Genomic DNA, 25458 nt, shown 5'->3' with positions numbered 1-25458 from the left:
CATGCTGGGTGTTATCTCCACTGTCATGTGAGCTGAAGCCTGGAGGGATCCTTTTTTCCTGCCACTATAACCCATTCTTGTGGAGGCTGTTTTGGTATACAGAGAAATTTTGCACATAAAGTTTCTATAGCAACTAAGAAGGGTGAAGGTCAGCAAAGGCCCAATGGCTTCCCCACCTCTCTGTCCTGTAGACAGAAGCCTTCAGCGGCAGCTTCAAAGTGTCCCCCCAGTCAAAATCAGAAAGTAAAGGAAATTGTCCTTTAGCCCCCTTAGGTCTCTGCAGTCATCCTCAACCATAGGATCCATCTTCTTTCAAGGATGTAGGAAGAGAGGGCAGCCTTGCTCGTTCATTCACACTTCAGTGTGAATTAAACCCAAAGGTACCTCTTCTGGAACATGCAAATTTAAAGGACCACTTTAATTGTGAAATAAAAAGCTTGTCACCCAGTTAAAATAATTTACACAATCATGTGGATTAGGAAACCTGAAAACCTTCTTGGGAGGATTCAATAACCGTGTCTCAGATTACCGTTTTATATTTGCTGCATTTCTAGATTTGTTTATATGATTGATTTGTCTTGGCTTCTCCCACTAGACTGTATGTTCTGTGGGTTAAGGAGTGTATTTGATTTTGCTCACTCAACTATTTATTCAATGAATAAAGGAACAAGTGAATCAAATAAATCAAAGAAGTAATAAGTGAAATAGTGAGGTCACTCAGGTCTTAAAACTACATCCCACCACTACTGGACGTAAGTTTTTGTTTCAATGCGCCCAGCATCACTTTAGGGCTCCTCTGCTCTCCTATCCTCTGTGCGTTTTGTGTGGCATCGATGCCATCTCTGGCTAAAGGAGTGGGGAAAATAACTCTGGCCAATCAGAGGACTCTGGATTTTACAGTCTAGGCCAGCCCAAGTAAATACGGAAAGGAAGTATGCAGTAAGAGCCCCACTGGGGGAACTGAATGGGGTGGGAGGGCAGAGGGCAGGAGGAACCACTGCCTGTTGGAGACGGTTTGTAGCTGGACTGAGTAAGATTTAGATGGGTAGAAAATTGGGGGGATGACATTCTCTGCAAAAAGAACAGGACTAAACATGGAGAGACAGGAACATATTAGATGCATTTGGAAGCTGGCAAGGGCCCAGTGTGACATGAGCAAAGGGCTTCTATGGGGTCAAGATAAGGTTGGATGAGTGGACCAGGGCCAGGCCTCTGAGTTCTGGATACCATGTTAAGAAGCTGAGGGTTTTACTCAGGAGGTAATGTGGACCTATTCAGAGTGGGGGTGGTGAGTAACCCGAGCAGGGCTGGGCATTAGGAAGTTGATCTGCCAGAAGAGTGGATTAAAGGGAAAGAAGCTAGGGCCCAGACACAAGTTGCATGAGCCCAGTCAAGGAAACATGAAGAGCATGGGCAACGGGACCAGAAATAAGGCATGACAACTGGCAGAGGCACTGGAGGAAAGAATCAGACCTTGGGGAACAAGAACCAGGCAGAGTTAAAAGACCAGATTGCAGAACCTGGGTAACAGCGCCTGGGTAGTGGTTTGAGAAGGTCAGGCTTTGGCATCAACCAAAACTGAGTTTGAATCCTGGTTCTGGCTCTGGTAGTTTGTGTGACCTTGCACAAATTTTCTTAACTCTGGGCCTAAGTTTTCTTATCCATGAAAAAGGATAATACTAAACTCAGAGGTTATTGAAAGATTAAAGAAAATAATATGTGTAAAGTGTTTTTCTGTATAGCTAGTGGATACAAAGTTTCTTTTGGGGGTGATGCTAATGTTCTAAAATTAGATTATGGTGATGGTTGCATAACTCTGTTAAATATACTAAAAAACATTGAATTGTACATTTTAAATGTGTGAATTTTATGGTAAATTATATCTCAATAAAACTGTTAAAAAATTAATCAATATATGGTAGTTACTATTATTATCTGCTTCATTTCCTGATCTGAGTACTTCCCATAGGCCTTGCCTGACTGGCATTGCCCTCCAAACCACCTTTGCAGATTTTCTGATTATATTAGCATTGTCTTTTAAAAGTTCCTGGTTGACTTAAACAAGACAGAATGTTGGGCTTCCCTGGTGGCGCAGTGGCTGGGAATCCGCCTGCCAATGCAGGAGACACGGGTTTGAGCCCTGGTCCAGGAAGATCCCACATGCCGCAGAGCAACTAAGCAGCTGTGCCACAACTACTCAGCCTGCGCTCTAGAGCCCGTGAGCTACAGCTGCTGAGCTCGCGTGCCACAACTACTGAAGCCCGTGTGCCTAGAGCCCGTGCTCCGCAACAAGAGACGCCACCGCAATGAGAAGCCCGTGCACCTCAACGAAGAGTAGCCCCCACTCGCTGCAACTGGAGAAAGCTCGCGTTCAGCAATGAAGACCCAACGCAGCCAAAAATAAGTAAATTAAGTAAATAAATTTTAAAAAAAGGATAGAATGTTATTTGTTTCTCACATAGAAGAGATCTGGAGGCAGGAAGTCTAGGACTGTATTTGTGTCTTCAGACCTCGTTTGAGATTCCTTCAAATTCACTGCTCTTTCATAGTTCAATACGGCTGCTAGAGCTCTAACCATCACATCCACATTCCAGGAGATGAGATGAAAGAAAAAGAGAGGCACTTGGCCCCCTTCCTAATAGCGAGATTTTCCAAAAATACCATACACTTCCCACTTACACCCCGCTGGCCAGAACTTAATCACATGGCCCCATCTAGCTGTAGGAGAAGCCGGAAAATGTGGTCTATGGCTCTGGTGCTGCTACAACTTGGTGTTGAAGGGAAGGATAGTAACTGGGAGGCAAAATGCAGCTGCTGTTATAACTACTATTTAACGAAGGCAGAATATAGAAAATATATATGTAAATGCATAAAATATATTTGAAAAGAATATACAACAAGTGTTAGTATAGTTTGCCTCCAGGAAGGGAAACTGGGTGGCTGGGGACAGGAATGGGGGGAGGGCTTTCTTTCACTGTACTCATTTTGACCTTTAGAATTTTGAACCACGTGGCTGTATTATCTATTCAAATAAATAAAACTAAAGTCTTTTTAAAAAATTCTGAATTATACTACCTGACCGTGTGTCTCCTAATTTCCGATTCTGTTGACACCCAGCCATCCAGACAGACACAAAGCCTCTGCAGATCCGAGACTGCCTTCCTTTGACACTTACAGCCAATCACTCTGTAAGTTCAAGCATCTACTTTTCCATTCCCACTGCCATGGTTTGGCAAGGGCAGTACAGTCTTTTCTACAGTCCCAGAAATAAGAGCATTAACTGCATCAGCCTATGTAAGATCATCCTAATAGTCCCTGTAGAGATGTGTTCCTGACATGGCCATTTTTTTACCCATGATCAACATACAATGAGTGTGGGGGGGGTACTTCTCTGGTGGTGCAGTGGATGAGACTCCGCACTCCCAATGCAGGGGGCCCAGGTTCGATCCCTGGTCAGGGAACTAGATCCCACATGCATGCTGCAACTAAGAGTTTGCATGCCACAACTAAGGAGCCCTGGAGCCGCAACTAAGGAGCCCGTCTGCCGCAACTAAGACCCGGTGCAACCAAATAAATAAATAAATATTTTTTTAAAAAATACAATGAGGATGTAGTGGTCCCTTGTCTTTTCATCTCTTCATTCTTTTTTCCTGTTGTAATGGTAGATCTGGCTGGGCCTAGTATAACTCAAAATCCATCAGAGAGGCTCTCAGGCCTTCAGTTTTTCCATTGACTCTCTATAGCTTACACATTTTAAACAATTCCTTGAAATTGCTTGCACTAGGTTTCCCAGGGCTGCTGTAACAAATTACCACAAACCTGGTGACTTAAAACAACAGAAATTTATTTTCTCACAGCTTTGGAGGCCAGAAGTCTGATATAAATAAGGTGTCGGTTGTCAGGGTCGGTTGCTTCTTGGGGACTCGGCAGGAGAAGCTGCTCCGTGCTCTCTCTTAGCTTCTGGTGATTGCTGGCAATCCTTGGTGTTTCTTGGCTTGTGGCAAACATCACTCCAATCTCTGCCTCTTTCCATACATGGCATCCTCCCTGTGTGTCTCCGTGTCCAAATTTCCCTCTTTTAAAAGGATACCAGCCACTGGATGAGGGCCCACCCTAATCCAGTTCAACCTCACATTACATTGATTACATCTTCAAAGGCCCTATTTCCAAATAAAGTCACATTTACAGATTCCTGGTGGACATGCATTTGGAAGGGACCCTATTCTACTCAGTACATTACTCCAGTCACCACCTCTGGGGCTGCATCCCTCTAAACCTTCTTTCCAATCTTGAGTCCTTTCTACTTTTATAAATGGCAAAATACTCCACACTGTTGCACCAGTGTTAGCCCAATCCTTTAATCCATTTTAACTACTGAGTTACAGACCTGACTACTCCTAGCACCCCGTTTAACCAGTGGACAGTTATCTTCCCTGCCCTATAAGCAGTCTCTAAGACATTTTCAACTTCTGCCTTCCCAGTGGTTCCAGCTTTCTGTAGCTGCTACTCTACAGAGAGGTGTTTAATAACTCATTAGCACCTCTTTGCATCTCAGTGTGAATCCCCTAATCTCTTAAATTCTCTCAGTACAAATCCCTCCTCCCCATCCAGCCCAGCTCCTAGAGCCTCCCTGTCTGGGAGCTGGGAGGCAATGAAGGGAGGGGAAAAGGAGCAAGCCTGTGTCTGCTTTGCTGCTTCCAAGGCCCATCACTCAGGGATGCTGCTGGTCTCTAAAACAGTGGCAAGCCCCATTCCTGCCATACAGTTGGAAATCCTCCACATTGGGCAAGAATTTAGTTAACGCGCAGCAGACTGTCTACATCTTTTCAACCCTGGAGTGTGAATCCACAGGATTGCCCTGTCAGGCACTAGGTAACATGCTAGTAAGGTGTACAGTTCCTCCCTTCCTTCCCAATAGTCAGCCCGGAGCCAGCCCTCTGTGCCCTGGGCAGTTCTAAAAGCAGTCACAAAAGTAATCACCCCCTTTCTGTGGCTTATTTTTTTCTAACATTTTATTTATTTTTTTCTAAAATTTTTCAGTCAACAAAATTGAAGGAATTTAACAGTGAACTACCCTATTACCCAGCACCTAATTCCACCTAGATTCTACCATTAACATTTTTTTTAGCATTTAAAAAATTAAGCTATACTTCACATAACATAAAATTCACTTTAAAGTGAATTTTAAAGTGTACACTTTTGAAGAGTGTGCTTCGGTGGTTTTAAGTGTATTCACTATATTGTGCAAACATCACCACTAATTCCAGAACATTTTCATCACCCCAAAAGAAATCCCATGCCCATTATCAATTAGTCCTAATTCCCCTCTCTTCCCAACCCTGGCAACCACTAATCTACTTTCTATCTGTAGATAGAAAGATTTGTCTATTCCGAACATTTCATATAAATGGAATCATACAATAGGTGGCCTTTTGTGTCTAGTTTCTTTTGCTTAGCATAATGTCTTCAAGGTTCGCTCATGCTGTAGCATATAACACTATTTAGTTCCTTTTTATGATGAATTATATTCCGTTGTATGAATAGATAAAATTTTATCATCCATTCATTAGCTCATGAACATTTAGGTTCTTCTAGTTTGGAGCTATTATGAATAATGCTGCTGTGAACACTCGGGTACAAATTTCTGTGTGAAAATGTTTTCAAATCTTTCATGTACATACCTAGGAGTGGAATTACTGGGTTATACGGTGACATTAACATTCTACTCTACATGCTTTATCATATACCCACCTGTCCTAACCATCCTTCTATCTATATATCAATCCATCTCACATTTTTGTGCACTTGAGAATAAATTGCAAACATCAGTATACTTCACCCAGCATGTCTATTAACTAGAAATCAATATTTGTGTAGTTTTTACTTTTCATGTAAAATTTACATACAGTGAATTCTAAGTGTACGATTCAATGAGTTTTTAACACATGCATACACCTGGGAAACCCGGAATCAAGATATCAAGATATAGGACTTGCCTGGTGGTGCAGTGGTTAAGAATTCGCCTGCCAATGCACGGGACACGGGTTCGAGCGCTGGTCTGGGAAGAGCCCGTGCACCACAACTACTGAAGCCTGTTTGCCTAGAACCCTGCTCCACAAGGAAGACCCAATGCAGCCAAAAATAAATTAAATAAATTAAAAAAAAATTTTTTAAACAGTATGACATCATTCTATATCAATAAACTCATATCACTGTAAGAGAAAGCATCCACTCAACAGAATAAAACCAATCCTTTTTTTTTTTTTATAGGTGCGGAGAGCAGGGGCTACTCTTCGTTGCGGTGCGTGGACTTCTTATTGTGGTGGTTTCTCTTGTTGCAGTGCACGGGCTCTAGGCACACGGGCTTCAGTAACTGTAGTGTGTGGGCTCAGTAGTTGTGGCTCGCGGGCTCTAGAGCGCAGGCTCAGTAGTCACTGGCAGGCAGATTCTTAACCACTGCGCCACCAGGGAAGCCCTAAAATCAATTATTAAAAAAAAAACAACAAAAACTGCCAGACCTTTTCCCAAAGTGGTTGTACCATTTTCACACACACAACTATGCATGCATGAGGCTTACAAATTTTGAATCAAAAAATAAAAACAAAAATTCTAAACTGCTGCTACTTATTTTCACTTAAAAATTTTAACTAATTAGGTTCAGAATATTCTAGCTAATAAGTGCTGCTTTGACCACACTCTCAAATGAATGACTGTAAATGAGGGGATGTCTTAAATTTACACAAGGTTATATGTCAAATATATTTCAAATAAAGAAATAGAGAGGATGACCCGTTCATAATAAAAAATACTCAACAAACCAGAAAAAGAAGGGAACATCCCCAACCTGAGTAAGGCCATCTATGAAAACCCAGAGCCAAGGACTTCTCTGGTGGTGCAGTGGTTAAGAATCCGCCTGCCAATGCAGGGGACACGGGTTCAAGTCCTGGTCCGTGAAGATCCCACATGCCGCGGAGCAACTAAGCCCATGCGCCACAACTACTGAGCCTGCGCCCTAGAGCCCATGAGCCACAACTACTGAGGCCGCGTGCCACAACTACTGAAGCCTGCACACCTAGAGACTGTGCTCTGCAACAGGAGAAGCCACCGCAGTGAGAAGCCCCTGCACCGCCAGGAAGAGTAGCCCCCTACTCGCGGCAACTAGAACAAAAAAGCCTGCGCACAGCAAGGAAGACCAAACACAGCCAAAATTTAATTAATTAATTAATTAATTTAATTTTTAAAAAAGAGAGAGAGCCAATATCAAACTTAGTGGTGAAAGACTGAATGCTTTCCCCTAAGATCAGGAATAAGACAAGTATGTCTGCCCTCACCACTTCTCTTCATCGTTGTTCTAGGGGTTTCAGCCCGGGCAATTAGGCAGGAAAAATAACAGGCATCCAGATTAGAAAGGAAGAAGTAAAACTTCATCTCTGTCTGCAGATCATGTGATCTCATATACAGAAAATCTTAAGGAATCCACTAAATGAGGTGATGATTTTTATGACACCCTGTGGAAGTCCCGATTCCCAAGATTTAAAAGTTCATTTGCTGGGGGCTTCCCTGGTGGTCCAGTGGTTAAGACTCCACACTCCCAATGCAGGGGGCCCGGGGTGCGATCCTTGGTCAGGGAACTAGATCCCGCCTGCCGCAACTAAAGACACAGTGCAGCCAAAAATAAATTTAAAAAAAATTCATTTGGGGCTTCCCTGGTGGCGCAGTGGTTGAGAATCTGCCTGCCAATGCAGGGGACACGGGTTCGAGCCCTGGTCTGGGAAGATCCCACATGCCGCGGAGCAACTAGGCCCGTGAGCCACAATTACTGAGCCTGCGCGTCTGGAGCTTGTGCTCCGCAACAAGAGAGGCCGCGATAGTGAGAGGCCCGCGCACCGCGATGAAGAGTGGCCCCCACTTGCCGCAATTAGAGAAAGCCCTCGCACAGAAATGAAGACCCAACACAGCCATAAATAAATAAATAAATAAATAAATTAATTAAATTAAATTAAAAAAAAAATTCATTTGCTTTCTTCAAATTGCCTCTTCCTCCTTTATTCTCACATTCTTCCCTCCACACTTGACAAAAATAAGCCCAACTCTTTTTTTAACAACTTCCCACCTCTTCCCTCCATCCCATTCCTCCCGAAACGTTTGCTCCTGTAATTATCATCTTGGAACTGCCCACCAAGACGCTTGTTTCTACTTATCTGGATCTCCAGGCTCCAGTCTCTTTCTAAATCATGCTACTCCCCTGCTCCATATTTTAAAGTAGCTCTCTACCGCCTGTTTTCTGTGTTTGTGTGTGCATGCTTTGCAGCTAATTGTTAAAACAGCTTTATTGACATATAATTTACATGTCATAAAATTCACTCATTTTAATGATTTTTAGCAAACTTAATGGTGCAACCATTACCATAATCCAGTTTTAGAATATTTCCATCACCCTGATACTATCCCTTCCCTGTAAAGGTTGGTCCACCAAAAGTCTACCTACAAGTGTAAGGTTTGTAAGTTAGGCCTGAGGGTTTGGGATCTTGAATAAAGATTTTAAACCTCCAGGCAATGTGACGGTAAAGGATCGTTTTCTACCTCTTTCTGTTAAAAAATGAAGTCTTGGTTAATCATTAAGCCAACCATGATATCATGAAGGGTTACGGTGGCCGTATCTCCATTTCCATCCAAATAGCTGACCATTTTCTTCTCTAGCTACGCCCTCAGAAAGGATACTCCCCTACTGGGCTGAGGCATTCTTCCTAAAAGAACTTTCTAGCTCGCCGCCCCTCCCAAGACGAGCAACCTCCTCTGCAGTAATGACAGCCCCAGTCCAGGTCCCCACATACCCACACTCCTGATCAAAAAAACATTAAACAGTGGCCTTTCTTTGCCAATTCCCAATCCTCCGCCCCCATCGCACCACAAGGTCCCCTTCTTCCTTTTCATCTCTTTCAGCTTCGTTTGCCTAATCTCCAGACAGATCCCTAGCCTGACGCCTTCTCCTCCCAATCACTCGCCTCACTCGCTCTGCCATCACTTCCCAAATTGCCGGTATCCCGGACAAAGGTGCAAACGCCAAAACCAGATGAGTTGACGCGCCTAAGGGAGAGAAGTGTGTGGGTGTGTGGGTGTAAGTGTCCTTGCTTGTGTGTGGAAGAAACCAACAGAGGCCACGCCGGTGTCCATCTTCTGGAAATACCGATCACGCCCGGCCGAGAGAGCGAGGATCGGCTCCCCAGTGCCCCCCGCAGACAGCATTCAGGGCTGTAGAGCTCAGAGGCATCAAGGCTTCACCCGGGACCCCTGCCCAGAGGGCGCCTCGCTCCGCAACGGTACGGCGCAACCCCTCCCCGGCGCGGTGGTAGGGCCCGGCGGCAACGTCACCCATTGTTTACAAATCAACCCGAGCCGGTATGATTCCGGCTCCCGCGGCTGCTGGCGCGCGGCGAGAGTGCCTGGCGGGCTCCGGCTTCCGCGTCCGCCCCGGCTCCGGCTTCGGCCTCAGCACCGCGCCCGGCTCCGCCGCGGCCCACCGAGCCCCGGGGGCAGCCGAGCCGCCGGCGACTCCCGCAGAGCTCCGGGTGCCCGCGCGGGGGGCCATGCCGTGCCGGAGGGAGGAGGAAGAGGAAGCCGGCGAGGAAGAGGAGGAGGAGGAGGACAGCTTCCTCCTGCTGGAACAGTCGGTGACTCTGGGCGGCTCGGGCGAGGTGGACCGGCTGGTGGCCCAGATCGGCGAGACGCTACAGCTGGACGCGGCGCAGGACCGCCCTGCCTCCCCGTGCGCGCCCCCGGGGCCGCCACTGCAGCCCCCGCGACCCCCGGCGGTGGTGCGGGCGGACAAGGCCCGAGCCCCGGCTCTGCCGTTGCTTCTGCCGCCCGCCTCGGCCGAGACTGGGGGTCCGGCGCCCCCGGGGGCCCTGCGCTGCGCCCTCGGGGACCGCGGCCGGGTGCGGGGCCGGGCTGCGCCCTACTTTGTGGCCGAGCTCGCCGCAGGCCCCAGCGCGCTGTCCCCATTGCCCCCTCAGCCCAGCCTTGATGGGCCTTCGGGAGCTGACAAGCGAGGCGCCCCGCAGCCGCTGTCGGGTCCTTGCCGGCGAGGATGGCTGCGGGACGCCGCCGCCTCCCGCCGCCTGCAGCAGCGACGCGGGCTACAGCCTCAAGCCCGCACCGGCGACGACGACCCGCACCGGCTTCTGCAGCAGCTCGTGATCTCGGGGAACCTCATCAAGGAGGCCGTGCGGAGGCTTCATTCGCGACGGCTGCAGTTACACGCAAAACTTCCCCGACGCCAGCTCCTGGGCCCTTTGTCGGCCCCAGGGCACGAGCCCCCTTTGCCCCGCAGCCCTCGCGCGGCCTGCAGCGACCCTGGCTCGTCTGGGAGGAGGGCGCAGCTCAGAACTGGCGACGGCGTTCTAGTTCCCGGCAGCTAACAAACACCCCGAGAGTGGCCACATCGCCAGCCTCTGCCTGGAGGGCAAGGGGTTGCCCCTGAGGGCTGCGTCTCTACTCAGACTGGTGAACTCGCGCTTTTGGAAGCGGGAAAATAACAAATGAAGACGAGGAATCGAAAAATCGCGAATGTTTTCGCTGGAACTGAGGTCGAGGGCCCCGATGTGGTTGAAAAACAAGACTTCCTTGGTCCTATTTACGGCAGATTACAGAGCGCCCCCCCAAGATCACAGTCAGCAGGACTCCTCATTGGCGTGACCAGTCCTGGTGGCGCAGCGTGCAGTTCCACGCAGCCTCTCCGGGCCTTCCAGCCTGACGACCATGTGGTCACAGTCTGCGCTTCTCAGGATCGCCGAACGCCCAAAGGACGAGGATGATCCCAGTTACTTGCTTTACCTTTCCAGGGCTGGTTCCTGATCCACTTTGGGGAAGAGGAACCTGTGTAGATCATTTCAGGGAGTACCTCAAACTGCCAGACTTGAAATTTTACGACACTTAAAAAAACCCATCTCGTGTATTTTGGGGTGCTGGTTCTAGATATAAAACACGCGGCACCGGGAAAGGACGTTTTGGGGAATTGAATAGACGTAACCTTTTCTCTGCCCCCGCTTTGCAACTGCCTGAAGTTCTCTGAGTGGCGGGGGAAGGCGGTGCGCCTGTGATGCTGATGGGAGGTGGGGCCGAGAGGTGCTGGGGAAAGGGGAGGGCGAGGCGCGGAGTGAACCCTCGGTCCTCTTGAAAGTGTATTTTCACAGCCCGTCCGCCCCTTCTCGGGTTCAAGATCGCTGTCTCCTGGGAGCACAAGAGATTGCGAGGCTCCAGCAGGGCAGAGTCGCCAGGTTCCGGCTGTACTCGGAGTAGAGCGCGGGGTTTTTCAAGTGCTGGAGTCTCTTGAGGACACGCGCACCGCTGCCGCCGCGGGTGTGAGGAGGCGGCGACGTGCTGGGCGCCGGTGCCTCCCGCGGGCGGCCGCGCCCCGGGCTTTCACGGGAACTGCCCCGAGAAGTGGCCTCGAGTCCCTTCTCTTCCCCTCGGCTCTGCTGTCCTACTCTAGCGCGTGGCGCTGGCGCTCCTGGGGGCCCCGAGCTGGGGGCTGAGGAGACACCACGTGATGGGGCACTCCAGGGACACACAGCCTAGCACAGCAGCTTATAATGGGCTCTCCGGGGCCTTTTGCAATAACAGCTGCAATTCCCTGGATAGATGGAGTTGATTTCCTCCCTTTGCCCCTCCCCCAGCCATGCCAGCTCGCCTTTGTAAGTGAAGGAAACCGAGTAGAAAATGTGACCCTCCAAATGGAGAAGCTGCAGGCTTTGCCATTGTGAACCTGGTGAAGTGATTGTAACAAACGTTCACTCAGCCTGAAGGATGTAAGACGGTATTGTTGGTGTTTTAGTTTTATAAGATTCAATGGCATGTTCATCATCCAGATGTGGCTATTGACATACCTACACTTCGCAGCGGAGTGTCTGGAATTGTGGCTATCCTGATTATAGGATGTTAACTTAACTGAAATATCTGTTTTTAATAAATGCGTTGGGTTTTTTGTTTGGTTTTATTTTATACTTGTCGTCGGTGGGAAAGATGCACAGAACACGTTTCTCTGATCTCCATAAACATGAAAACACTTGAAATCCTTGTCAGCCTGGCTTGTGGATGGTAATTAGAGCGCCTTTGTGTCTGAGCAGCTCACTAGTTAGACAGGGTCTGCGTGGCTGGGTGTGTATTGGTGCTGGCATGAAATTAAATGAGAGTGAGGTCAGGTTTTGGACCAATCCCATTCACTAAAGCCTTAGAGCCTTCTGGATTACTAGTCAGTGCTGGAGAAGCTCCTTCTGTATTAGCAAAGGACATCAGATCAGTCAGTCACTTCAGACTGGGAGGCTTATCACTTTTTTCTTTCTACTATGGTCATTAAGTGGACTTGTTCCACAAGGTGGCCCTTTAGGCTGGGGCAGCTCTTGGTTAGGGACTGCTCAGGATGCAAACCTGCTGTGGGAAAGCCGACTGGGAGGGTATGAAAGGATTCCTCTCCTCTCTTTGCCCTTGGCACGTTCACTCCCATTCTCTCCCTAAGCAGTGACGGAGCAGCCCATCTCTGTCCCTCCTGTTCTCAGTTACTTTAGTCTGTTTCCTCCAGGAAGGAGCCATGCTGGCAACAGGATATCCAGGGTTCAAGTCCCCTTATTAAATGGGGACCTTGGACAAGTTGCTCAACCTCTGTTGAGCTTCGGTTTCCTCATCTGTACAACAGATGAGACATGAGATGATGAGAAAAAGGTTCCTTGTGACTGCCACATCCTGGAGATGAATAGTCCAGTCCCTACCCCTTCCTTCCCAGGACTGTCCCTTGGTAGCCAATCGACTGAGTCCTCGGTTTCTCATAAAACAAGGGCATGCTGTGATCCCACAAGTGCTTTCTGGATTGAGTGCTGTATGATTTAGAGACCTGATTTTCTAACTCCCTTTTGGACTCAATGCCTGTTGTTTATACCTCCCCATTCTCTCTCTTCAAATACACACACAGACCCTGATGGTCTCTGAGAAGTACCTCCAGAACACACCAAGCCAGCCATTTCCCACAACCTGCCCAGGAAGGGTTGTGGAAGACTCAGTCGAATGCCACCCAGCAAAGGAATGGTGACTATGGAGGCTCTAACACAAACTGAGGAAGGGGGGCCTCTAACAATGCAATGGGCTACCACCTCTGGGCTCTGAGCAAAAGGAAAGTGGTCAGGTGCTGACTTCCCCTGGCATTGGAGGAGCCCTGAGGTCCTCACTTCTTAGATGAGGTGGGATTTCCTGGAGGTCAAAGAGTTAGGAGCAATCCAGGGCCAAGTTGGCCATGATTCAATGCCACTGCCCCAAACGTGCTGGCTTCTTGTAATGATTGGTTAAGGCTAGACTCAACCATAGGGTTCACGTAATACAACCCCCTCCTTCAAAAAGGAAGACTGGAGAAAACTAATGCCTACTATGAGGTGCTTTAACTGCACTATAACCCAGTAACCATCACAGGGTGTAAACCGTCCATCTTTAAAAATCCTGCAAGATCTTACTAGTCACCCCCAAGACATCTTTTGGAATAAGTCAGGGTTTACATTAATGATTTTTAAAAGTTACTAGACCATTTTTCCTTGGTGGTCCAGTGGCTAAGACTCTGTGCCCCCAGGAACTAGATCCCACATGCCGCAACTAAGAGTCCGCATGCCACAACTAACGATCCCGTGTGCTGCAACTAAGACCCAGTGCAGCCAAATAAATAAATATTTGTTTAAAAAAGCTATTAGACCATTTTATAGGTGGAAAAATATTCCAGGAAGGGGGCAGTGCAGAGTGATCTACAAAGTCATTTACGAAGTCAAAGGCCTAACAGAACCTAGAACCCAGGTCTCTAGTCATCCAGCTCAGGCCTCTTTCCAGTAGCCTGATACCATCATACATAGTCCAATATTGTTCACTGCAGAAGTCCACACATATACTACAATGTAAACAATACCCCTGCAGTTGTCCAACATGATGATCTTGCCATTGGAACCCTGGAAAACCATGCCCCAGATCCCTAGGCTGAGCTAGGGAAAGCCAGGTATGCGGTAACCATTTTCTCATGTTCAGCATCCTATGAAGACAGCTGGCCACAGAAAATGGCCTGGGTAAGATAAAAGACCAAAGCTATAAACTCAATGAAAAAAATACTAAATAAACTAAAACATGGAAATTGACAAATACGTGATTTGGAGAAAAGAATGCCACACCTCACAAAGAACTCCAGAGTCTGCCACCCCCAAGATTTCATTCTAAATTAGGCATAAATGCTACAATATTTGAATTCTATTTTACCCTTTTTTGCTCTTTCCTTTTCCAGCTCAGAAGCAGAAATATGGAGTGCACATCAGACACCACTTTCCTATCCAGCAAAGCCTGTGTCAAACCCTGTGATCCCTACCTTCCAATCAGGAAAGAGTTACCCTGGCAACCAAATTACTAACTCACTCACTTAGCTCCCCCCTCTTCCACTGATGCTCAGTAATCACAGAATGTCAGCCCCGGGAGAGCTCAGCCTTCAGTGGTCTAGTGCTACCGCCTCATTTAGAGATGGAAGCACAGGGAGGTTTCCACTCTGAGGTGCACTCCATTTGAACACCAGGAAGGCTGGTGCAGACAAAGCAGCAAAACTCTCCCATGCAGCGCTTCCTCCTGGTATTCCATCCATAACTGAAGGGAAAACAAATGACCTGCCCATAACAATGTGTCCCAGGAGGTGTAATAGATAAGAGCACGGGCTCTGCAGGCAGCCCTGCATTGTTAGCTGTGTGATTTGGGACAGGATCCTTAACCTCAATAATCTCAATTAACTCACCTGCTAAATGGGGATAAGAATAGCACCTACCTTGAAGAATTCGGTGAAGGTGAAATTAGATCATGTATGAGAAGCAAAATAGCCAATAAACACTCTTATAAAACAAAACATCATTCCCGGAAGCTATTGCATTAAGGCCACTAATTTAAGTCTTTTGTGGAAAATCCTGCCTTTTATTGACTTCTTCAATCTGTTTCTTAAAAGGCATAAACCTGTTTGCTCTGAAGATACGACGTTTCTTAAACATGCACCCCTGTTGTATAAAGTGCTAAGGGAAGTGTAGAAAAGGGAATAATCAGTCTAGAAGAGGTTTAATCAGAGGTCCCCTTCAAGCCAAACCTTAAAAACAGCTCAGGACTGGGACTCGTAGAGTAGGGGCAGCAGGAATATCACAAAGGGGAGGGTTTGTGGGGAGGGCATTCTGAAGCCACAGCTCTTAACTCCCCCATTCCTATCAGAAATCCTTCTAAATCAAATTCAGTGCTCAGCTGTAGGTCTTCATGCCTGCCCTGTCCACTCCCATCTATAAGTTGTACTGAGAAAATTGTGCAGTTTCTTGGCAGGAGGCGATCTTCAAGTTCATTTTGTTCTCACTCTTCATTTTATTTACTGTCATTATAGGGTTATCTCAGGGGCTCATATGCGAACATCTTCTTTTCTCAAAGAGTTTAGGCACCAGGTGATAAGGGTCTCGGCGCAAAAAGACAGAAAAAGACAAGAAGGGACACATTTCAAAAAGAAAACCCATAGTCCTCAGTACAGTACCAGGTAGCTGTTAAAATGCAGGCTCTGGAGCCAGACTGCCTAGGTCGCAATCCCAGCTCTTTCCTTTAAAGCTCCTTCCTGTGACCTTGGGCAGGTTACTTCACCTCTCTCACCTCCCGTTCCTTGTCCGTCAAGTCTGATAATAATAAAGTTCCTGCCTCATCAGGTTGTGAGGATTCATTGAGCTAATGCTAGTAAAAATGCTTAGGCCACTGCCTGAAACATAGGTGCATTTAGTAACGACACCTGGGTATTGGCATTTAGTAAATATTTGCAGAGCAAACAAACGGGCAACTTCAACAGACTTGTGGAGGCTAAGAGAGAGCTTGGGGCACAGATGATGAATTGTGGTGCCTAGAGGAGAGGATGGGAAAGGAGGGACAGCAACTAAAAAGGGAAAACAGAACCAAAGGAAGGGAGCTTCCCTGGTGGCGCAGTGGTTGAGAATCTGCCTGCTAATGCAGGGGACACGGGTTCGAGCCCTGGTCTGGGAAGATCCCACATGCCGCGGAGCAACTGGGCCCGTGAGCCACAACTACTGAGCCTGCGCGTCTGGAGCCTGTGCTCCGCAACAAGAGAGGCCGCGATAGTGAGAGGCCCGCACACCGCGATGAAGAGTGGCCCCCGCTTGCCACAACTAGAGAAAGCCCTCGCACAGAAACAAAGACCCAACACAGCCATAAATAAATAAATAAATTAAAAAAAAAAAAAGAGTGGCCCCCGCTTGCCGCAACTAGAGAAAGCCCTTGCACAGAAACGAAGACCCAACACAGCCAAAAATAAATTTAAAAAAAAAAAGAACCAAAGGAAGGTTTGCTCAAGCAGGAGAGACCTGTGCTCATCCCACTGTGGATGGAGGACAGTGGCAAAGGGTGGAATTGAAGGGAAGATGCTATAAAGGATAAGGCTCCTAGAGGGGGCACGAAGGGATGGGGCGCTCAGTCTGGGTAGGTTTGAAGGGCAGGACTCAGGGAGACCTTAGAGGTGGATGTCCCCTGTGACAGCACTCTAAGTCACAAACTGTCCTACCACAGGGAGGCCGGGACCAGTTGGCTGTTGAAACAACTTTGTATAACCCTTCACGCCTGAGATGGCTGGGTATGTTTTTGTGTGAAGGAATCCTTCTTCTCTGTACCTTATGCTACAATAGAATGAAATCTAAATCTGATACCAAAGGGTTTATTAACTGCTCCGCTTTATCAATTAACTGACTCACAGGAGGTAAAATTCACCGCCCCCAATTGATAGGCTGTTCAGGGAGTTTGTTTGACTTATTGATTTGGGTGGGTTAAAAAAGAATCACAAGCTGGTTATCATCTTGTTACCTTTGCCCTGCCTTTTGCCCGTTTCTTTTTTTACTGTCTAAATTAGATTCGGTTTCCTAGGTTTTCCTGAAAATCCTCCCCAGACACCGGAGTCATAATCACCTTTCCCCAAATGCACCATAAATAGTTCTTCTCTTCAGCTGGGTTAAGCAGGGCGAGAACTCACAGTGCAGATGTTCCAAACACACTGTTTAATGGTGCTGATAAAGAGAAGTTGAATAACTTCAGGATTAAAGAAAGACAGTGAAAGTCACTGAGCAAGCTCTGATTCCATATACCCTGGACCTGACCTCGGAGGGTATACATAGTGATCACATAGCTATAGCTCTGCGTTTGTGTGTGTGCACCTGTGCATGTATGTAGACACACATACCCAACCACCCCTTACAGTTCACCCTTCAACCTCCCTTGGCTTCTCTGGGTTCTACTCTTGGTCTTTGTAAAGTGCTTAGCACAGAGCCTGGCACATGGTAAGTGCTACGTACATTGGCTAGTGTTTTTCCTTCCCAACTGACAGCATCTCCCAGGCTCCGTCCACCCCTCTTAGCCCTAACTGCCAAATCTTTATCTTCAGCCCTGATCTCTCTTCCAACTCCTAATCACTTAGGAGGCACCAGGCTGCGGTCCCTGTAACTTCCCACATGAAACTCCTAATCAACCCCCTCCCCGACCACACACACTCACACAACCAACCAGCTTCTTGCAACTTCCCTATTACTCTTGTCCTTCTGGACTCAAGACTTGCAGAATGTTACCAGGGAAACCTAGGCCTCGGATCCTTCAGAAGATGGAGTTGTCTCAGCTCTGCCCATGCCCATGTCCTCAGTTCTGTGCCCATCCACTCCAAGGGACTAGGGATATCCCAGCCACAATCATCCCTGGGCCAAGTACTAGGAATGGGCTATCCCAAGCCGCAACACCTGGGAAATGGCCAATGCCTCCTTTGCACAGACACTTCCCCAGGCCCAGGACTCTGCTCTCTACAGCCTTTGCAAACAGCTGATCGGTAGCTGGGGCTGAGGTTCATGAAGAAATGTGTGGGTAGGCTCAGACAGGAGGTAAGAGGTTCAGCTTAAGAGCCATGAGTTCAGATCCTGTTCGACCTCTCCTACCTCTCCCCATTGTAAAGAGTGAAGGGCCATCTTGTAAAAGGTGCCTACCAGAGTTCCTGCCCAAACAGGGCTCAGTCCCCTTTCCCTCTCTCTCTACCTTGCTTCTCAGCTCCTGAAGATCTTCAGGTCCTGTCAGTCTACAGTCACCACTCTAATTTCATTCCTGAGTGCTGTCCTGGCCATGCTGCAGACCCAGAAGACAGCTGCATTGGGTGAGACCTCACCATCTTGGCCCTATGCCCTCATCTTACAGACTTGAGGTTCTAAAAAAAGCAGCCATCTACCATTTGTTATCTGTGCCTCTCTTATGCAATTCCTATTACCTTATGTGAAGGTCTTGGCCCCAAACCTGCTTGTGGGTTCTTTCAGGATGTCTGAAACCCTGTCTCATCCCGGATCCCCAGCACCGTGCACATATGTGGCTGGCCTGCAAGAAAAGTTTGAAAATGGTGATGTCGTTGTGTTGAGGCATTTATTGGGTCAAGGTGTTTGTGGGATGTTCTTGAGAACTTTAATAAATCCAACATGGGAGAAAACGGTGTCAAGAAAGTCTCATGGAGGTGGTACAGTATGACTGGAAGCTCTGGTTGAGGAAAGCAGGAGAAACTAGAGCCACACTGCCTAGGTTCAAATCCCAGCTCCTTAACTTGAAAGGTGGTGACTTCAGGCAAATCACTTAATCTCCTGGGTCTCGGTGTCCTCATTTATAAAATGAAGAAAACAGTGCCTACCTCATGACGAATAAAGCCATGACATAATGAGATGATTTAAAACACCCAGAACAGTACCTGGCACGTGTGTCAAGTGCCAACCCCCGGAATGATGACAGCAGACAGACCATTTGGAAGGTGTGTGGAGGTGGCCTTCTGGAAGTTCAGGAAAAGGGACTTATATGATACAGAAGCAAAAGAGGTGGCAGTGACTTGTGCTCACAGTGGAAAGGAGTGGGTGGCTGAAGTGTTAGGGCACGTGGGGCATGCTGAAGAGGCAGATGGGGGCCACTGAAGGAAGAAGGGCCAGTGGTGGCAGCAAGAATCAGCAGCTGTCATTTTTTAAGCCCTTAAGTGTCCCAGACACCTCAGGTCCTCGTTTTACCCTCCCAACCAACCTATTATTGTTTTATACATGAGAGGAGGCAAACACACGGAGCTGTGACTTGCCTACTATGACACAGCTGCTGAGCAGCGGGGCTGAGTCAAACTGAGCCACTGAGCATTAGCCTTCCCCTGTAGCCCGTGTGAGAAGGTGCTGGGCAGGACAGGTGCCCCTGGGGCTGGTTAGCAGAGCTGGGCTGTACCAAGAAAGGCTTCCTTGTGGGAAAGGGCCCCAAGCCTGGGGAAGATAAGACTGAGGGCAGAACCAGGAGAGCCACTTAATTAACTGAACCCCCATCTGCTCAAAACACCCCATTTTACAACTACCAAATACACTGCTATAAAACCCTATTGTCCTCTCCCTAGGCCACAGCTCAAGACTGGGTCAGTCTCAAAGGAGAAAATAGGCAGGCTCTGTCTATACCCTCCCCATTCTTCAAACACAAAAAAATCAGAAAATTCACCTCCCTCCACCCTCCTCCAGATACAGCAAATCACTTGGCCTCTGCCCTCCAGCCTAGAAAGTTTCCGGACTATGTTCTTATTCCACAAAGGGCGTGAAATCCCAACTAGCATGTTTTTAAAAACCTGGACTGAATTTTCTGATCTTGTGGAACATTGACCCAGAAGCACTCATCGACTGCAGCTCCACCGGTCTCCATCTCACATCTCGATCCCCAAGTCCCCTCTCCATCACGACTTCATTATGAAACGTGTCCCCTCTGTGCTTTTCTTTCCCCCACCTTCCACCAAAAAGCCAAAGCATGCTCCAAAACAAAAACCAAATTTATTCAGCAGACACTTTAATTAAGAAATCCTATAAATCAGGACCACCACAATTTCAGACACTCCGGTGCGAAGTGTACGTCAATAGCTACATCTGGAGGATGAACAAGCCATTGAATCTTTTTAAAAAATTAGTTTAGCTCCTTTAAAGTTTGGGGGTGGCACCTTACTTAAAGCGCCGTCAAGTTTCATACGGGTAAAGCCTGGGGTTTCTCCTCTTGGAGAGTCCCATTTAAAAAACGGTTTCGGTCACTCACAAAGAGCTGGTGGCAGAAGGAAACTGAGGGGTGAAGACCCACGAGAGCTCAGGCCTATGGCTCCACAGAGGGCCAGAACAGAGCAGAAAAACAGCGGGGGTCTCATCCATGCAGTGAAGACATCAGGAAGGGTGGAATAAGAAAGGCCAGCCGGGAGGACAGGAGAGAGACATAAGACATTGTTTATGCCTGTTTCTGAGAAAGCTCATGGCACCGCCAAGAGTGGCCTCCCGGGAGGAGGAGGAGGAGGAGGAGGAGTTCTGGACAGAAGGAGAGCACAGAGGAAAACAAATAACTCTCCTCGCACAGCTCTCTCCACCTGTGTGTCCTCTGGAGACTCTAGGAGGTGGCGAAGCACAGACAGGGCTCTTCTTGGAGCAAGATAAAGAAAAGACACAGGGGTCAGTTAGCTCTCCCAGGAACCCCACAACCTTCCATCCAAGCACACCGTGACCTTGAAACACAGGTGGCAAGGTCAAGTCATTTAAAAGTCCACATCCACCTCGACCCACCTGCAAAATTCTCCACCTCCCTGCCCCCGACAACTGGAGTTCACATCTCCCACCTCGACCTGTCACCGATGACGTGGGAGAAAGGGGTCGGGCGATGCCAACCCACCCACCACCAAGCTTTTACATTCTTCTTCCCTCCGGAATTTCTTTGCACAGCAATTGTAGCACCATTTTCACTAAGTTCCTCCACCGGAAAATAAAATGTATTCGTGTCATCAGTTTTCAAGTATTGTTACAAAGCCCTCGCGATTCTCGCCCCTTGGAGCCGTATCTTCAAACAATCCAAGCACACGACACCCCCAAGGGTTAAGTCAGGTACAAGTTGATGCAAATAGCTGCCATAGTTCTCCCAGTTTTACCCCAGGTTCCCGTCCCCGAGGTGGCCGGGGAAATTCTCACGCGACACGGACGCGCCCTGGCCCGTGCATTTCTCCACGCTCAAGTTTTCGCCGACAGCCTCGCCAGGGCGGGTAACTTCTCGGCTTGAGGTCTCTCCCCACGCGCCTCCTTGCAGCCTAGGCGGTCGCTCCCAAGACGGCAACGGCGGCTTCAGCTCAAGGTTGGGGAACGCACAGGACGCCGTTGGGTCCCCGCAGCGGCTTCTTCCTCCTCCAGGGGCCCTGGGTCAGTGCAAGGCGCCGGAGGGCTAAAGGGCGACAGGGTCCGGTCGGCTGCGGCTGCCCCCGGGTCCGGGGGGTGCCGCAGGGCCCGTGGCTGCTACCGCGGCGACGGCTCGCTGGAGCCTCCGCACGGCCTCCTTGATGAGGTTCCCCGAGAGCACCAGCTGCTGCAGGAGCCTGTGCGGGTCGTCGTCGTTGGCGCGCGCCCCGGCTGGGGGCCATCGTCGCTGTTGCAGGCGGCGGGAGGCGACAGCGCCCCGCAGCCATCCTCGCCGGCACGGCCCGGGCAGCGCGCTGGGGCTTGCGGCGAGCTCGGCCACAAAGTAGGGCGCAGCCCGGCCCCGCACCCGGCCGCGGTCCCCGAGGGCGCAGCGCAGGGCCCCCGGGGGCGCCGGACCCCCAGTCTCGGCCGAGGCGGGCGGCAGAAGCAACGGCAGAGCCGGGGCTCGGGCCTTGTCCGCCCGCACCACCGCCGGGGGTCGCGGGGGCTGCAGTGGCGGCCCCGGGGGCGCGCACGGGGAGGCAGGGCGGTCCTGCGCCGCGTCCAGCTGCAGCGTCTCGCCGATCTGGGCCACCAGCCGGTCCACCTCGCCCGAGCCGCCCAGAGTCACCGACTGTTCCAGCAGGAGGAAGCTGTCCTCCTCCTCCTCCTCCTCCTCTTCCTCGCCGGCTTCCTCTTCCTCCTCCCTCCGGCACGGCATGGCCCCCCGCGCGGGCACCCGGAGCTCTGCGGGAGTCGCCGGCGGCTCGGCTGCCCCCGGGGCTCGGTGGGCCGCGGCGGAGCCGGGCGCGGTGCTGAGGCCGAAGCCGGAGCCGGGGCGGACGCGGAAGCCGGAGCCCGCCAGGCACTCTCGCCGCGCGCCAGCAGCCGCGGGAGCCGGAATCCTACCGGCTCGGGTTGATTTGTAAACAATGGGTGACGTTACCGCCGGGCCCTACCACCGCGCCGGGGCGGGGGGGGACAAGCGAGGAGGTGGCGCAGCGCGGGCCGTCACGGGCAGCGCAGGGCCGCGGCCGGAGCCTTCTTGTGTCTGCGCTGGGTGTCTGCGTAGGAGGGGATCCGGGGCATGGGGAGAGCTTCGTACTTCCCTGGCCGGATGAGCAGCACAGGACTATGAAGACTCTGAGGTGGCCACGATTGGATTCTCCCACTCACGGACACACCCCCCCACACACCCAACCACTAGTCCTCCGACGCTTCCTCCCTCCCCACGTGTCAGCAAGACTTGGGCGGCCCTGCTCCCCCTCCCGCGCACCCGCAGTCACCCGGGCCCGGGAGTGGTGGGGGAGGGGCGGGCCCTGCGACCAGCTGGCTTGGGAGGGGTGGGGCTGGGGAAATTGGGGGCGGGGAGGGGGACTCCGCAATGGAGGGCGGAATCGCCCTGAGGTGGAGTCTCGGAGCCTTCTCTCTTCGCCTAGTCCTCAAGCGCTACGGCCCAGCGCGAGAGAAAGACGCGCCACCGCCTGGCTAAAGAAGAGCTGACTTTGTTCATTAAAAAAAAAAAGCCGCGCGGCCAAAAAAAAAGATTTAAATAGAAATATAGAGCGATGAAAAAAAACTTTCCAATCATAGGATTCAAACATGGTTCACATATTAAAAGTTTTTCTTTTCCAGCCTTTTTCTATAAAAGTGTTATACAGCCACTCGTATACAACGTTATACACTTTTCCACTAGCATTATCCTGTAAACGGTGTTCGTGTTATTGCATGCGCTTTGAGAACATATAATGATTACGCAAGTTTCCATTAAGTGGCTGTACCATAACTTACTAATTCCTTTAACGTTTGTGGTTTACCTAATTTCACCGTTGTAAATAAGTGCGTGACTAACATTTTTGTGCGTAAAACTTTTTCCGTGTTGATTCTTTCCTAAGAACATATTCCCAGGAATGGAAATTCAGGTCAAAGGATATGGATATTTTAAGGTTTCTGATAAATGTACCAAATTGCTTTCCAACAGTTGGGTAAATTTACTCTCTCATCATTCATGTGAATTTACTCTCTCATCATTCATGTGTATTTACTCTCTCATCATTCATGTGTATTGCCTTCACTAGTATTAATACTTGAGTATTATAGTTATGTTTCTGATTTTGTAGGTGAAATGGATCTCATTTCAGTATTTATTTCTTTGCCTTTAGTCAGGTAGAGTAGTTTTCTAAATCTTTGTTAACCAACTGTACTTCCTTTTTTTGTGAATAGTTCTCTAATAAGTTTTTCCTATGGATTTTCTCTTTTGTATTTTCATGACTCCTCTACATGCCAAAAGTTAACTCTTTTCTTTCATATTTTGCTGTGAATATTTCTTCGGTTTTTGTTGGCCCTGTGGAGTTTTTTTTTTTTTCACTAAAACTTAAACTTTAATATAGTCAAATCTACATAAAGTACCTTCCTTTGAAACTTCTAACACAATGCTAAAGTTAGTCTTCTTGCCTCCAGAAAGTTATTAAATATTACGTTCTATTTTCCTGAGATTTTTCTGGTGCCTTGATTTTTTTCAAATCCATCTGGATTCACTTTGGTCACTGGTGCAGGGAGATGATACGATTCTTTTCCCACCACAGAGCTCGTCAGGCAGGGCTGTAGTTCTTCTTCAGGACAGAGGTGTTTGGGCACTGTAAACACAAGCTGTGCCCTGAGGAGCTCCCAGCTGCTGGTTAAGCCGAAGGTTGTAAGGACTGGGTGGGGCTGGGAATATTACGATCAGTCTGTGTGCGAAGTCAAGAAAAACCTTGAACAGGTTGTACCAAGACCTAAAGAGATCCTTGTCTCATTCCTGCCGCGTCTGGGTGTGTGGCTCCCGGCAAATCAGTTTACAAGTGAAAACACATGTAAAATGGAAAAAATAATCCCAGCCCTGCCTCCCTTTGAGGATTGCTTTCAGGATCAAATGATATAATGGGAGCAGGCTTTGTCAGGCATTACACAAATGTAACGTGGGATTAGGTCCAATGGTTTACTAACAGAGGCCTGGCTTAATTCCAGCGATTCCCTGAGTGAATCAGCTAATAAATTCATGATAAAGTTTCCCCCTTACAGCCCACTAAGTAAAACGTACCCCCAAGGTTCCTTGAACCTGCCTGGTCCCTGAATTCTGCCTTGGGACCACCCTGACCTGGGATTGATTAAGGCCTTCTTGAAGTCAGCCCAAAGGCTCCCAAATCCCAAGGTGTGACCCCCTACAACTAGTTCTGCAGGTTTTGCTGACAGATCCTTTCCCAACAAGCAGCCTTCCTCCTGCATCTCTGTGGAGGGCTCTTCACACGCTTTCCTGATGAGGACTGGAAGCCATTCCCCCCAGAGAGAGTGATTTTCATTTTCATTCTGATGGTACTTACTGGAGAATTTCAAGGGGAATGAAAATTAGGGGAGGGCTTATGGATTTCAGCAGAGTTAAATGGTAATTTTTTTTTTCTCCTCTCTGTAAGATGATGCCTGCCTGTAAGTAGAGAAAAGCAGTTTTATGCTCCATTGACTTTAAACATTAATGGAGCTGGTGTAGCTATTGTCTCTAACCCAGCATCCCTGGAAGTCGTTTTTGTTTTCTTGTCAGGGTAATTCCCATAGTGTTCTTAGTACTATAGGAAATGGAGCTGAGATGGCATTCTTTTAAAAATCTTCCCTTTGTAATGTTGCTTTTGTGTGGAGATTGCTATGTAAATATGCTGGGACTTGGATATTATACTATTCATTATAAAGATGAATTCATTACAGAAGACCAACTCCATTTTCTGGGGGCACTTCTCTGGAGAGCTCTGAGAGAGGAAAGTGCTGTGCTGGACCAGTGGGGGGCAGAGAAATGCCCTGGATTAGGAATCAAAATACAAGATGCTAGAGAGGCTCAGATGCAATTAAAAGTAATGAGAGGGTATCAGAAAGGGAAGCGATGGGAGCTGTGTGCCTGGCACGCTGGCCGCCTGCCTGGAAAGAGATATGGAGCGTATTCAGCATCACCTGTGGAAGGACACAGAATTCAAGGATTTTCTGAATTTGTTTGGACTGCATTGAAATTCTTCACAAGGAGTTTGCTTTCCACCTGGACTTTGTTTTCAGTAACCTGTACTCAGACAAACCAGCGGGGATGAAGAGGTAGACTCTAGGCTTGGAATTCCACCTGCATCCAGCCATGTCATCCGTCTGTGCCTCACATCCTGAATCTGTAAAATGGAGGGTGATCCCTTCTTTACAA

The 25458-nt window shown here is 48.8% G+C and overlaps 2 protein-coding genes across 2 annotated transcripts; one reads left to right on the top strand and one right to left on the bottom strand.

Moving 5' to 3' along the window:
* Positions 1 to 9421: 9421 nt before the first annotated feature.
* On the top strand, positions 9422 to 11972 carry FRAT1 (FRAT regulator of WNT signaling pathway 1). The gene has a single exon (XM_057531088.1). The coding sequence runs from the start codon at positions 9588 to 9590 to the stop codon at positions 10416 to 10418; it is 831 nt and encodes a 276-aa protein (XP_057387071.1). The 5' UTR covers positions 9422 to 9587; the 3' UTR covers positions 10419 to 11972.
* Positions 11973 to 20384: 8412 nt separating this feature from the next.
* FRAT2 (FRAT regulator of WNT signaling pathway 2) lies at positions 20385 to 22146 on the bottom strand. Its single transcript, XM_057530347.1, has one exon. The coding sequence runs from the start codon at positions 21967 to 21969 to the stop codon at positions 21295 to 21297; it is 675 nt and encodes a 224-aa protein (XP_057386330.1). The 5' UTR covers positions 21970 to 22146; the 3' UTR covers positions 20385 to 21294.
* Between the last annotated feature and the right edge of the window lie 3312 nt (positions 22147 to 25458).

This window comes from Balaenoptera acutorostrata, chromosome 16 (genome assembly GCF_949987535.1).
Source record: "Balaenoptera acutorostrata chromosome 16, mBalAcu1.1, whole genome shotgun sequence".
Classification (NCBI taxonomy): domain Eukaryota; kingdom Metazoa; phylum Chordata; class Mammalia; order Artiodactyla; family Balaenopteridae; genus Balaenoptera; species Balaenoptera acutorostrata.
Note: the sequence above shows the minus strand (reverse complement) of the source record. Positions and strands in the feature narration are given on the sequence as shown.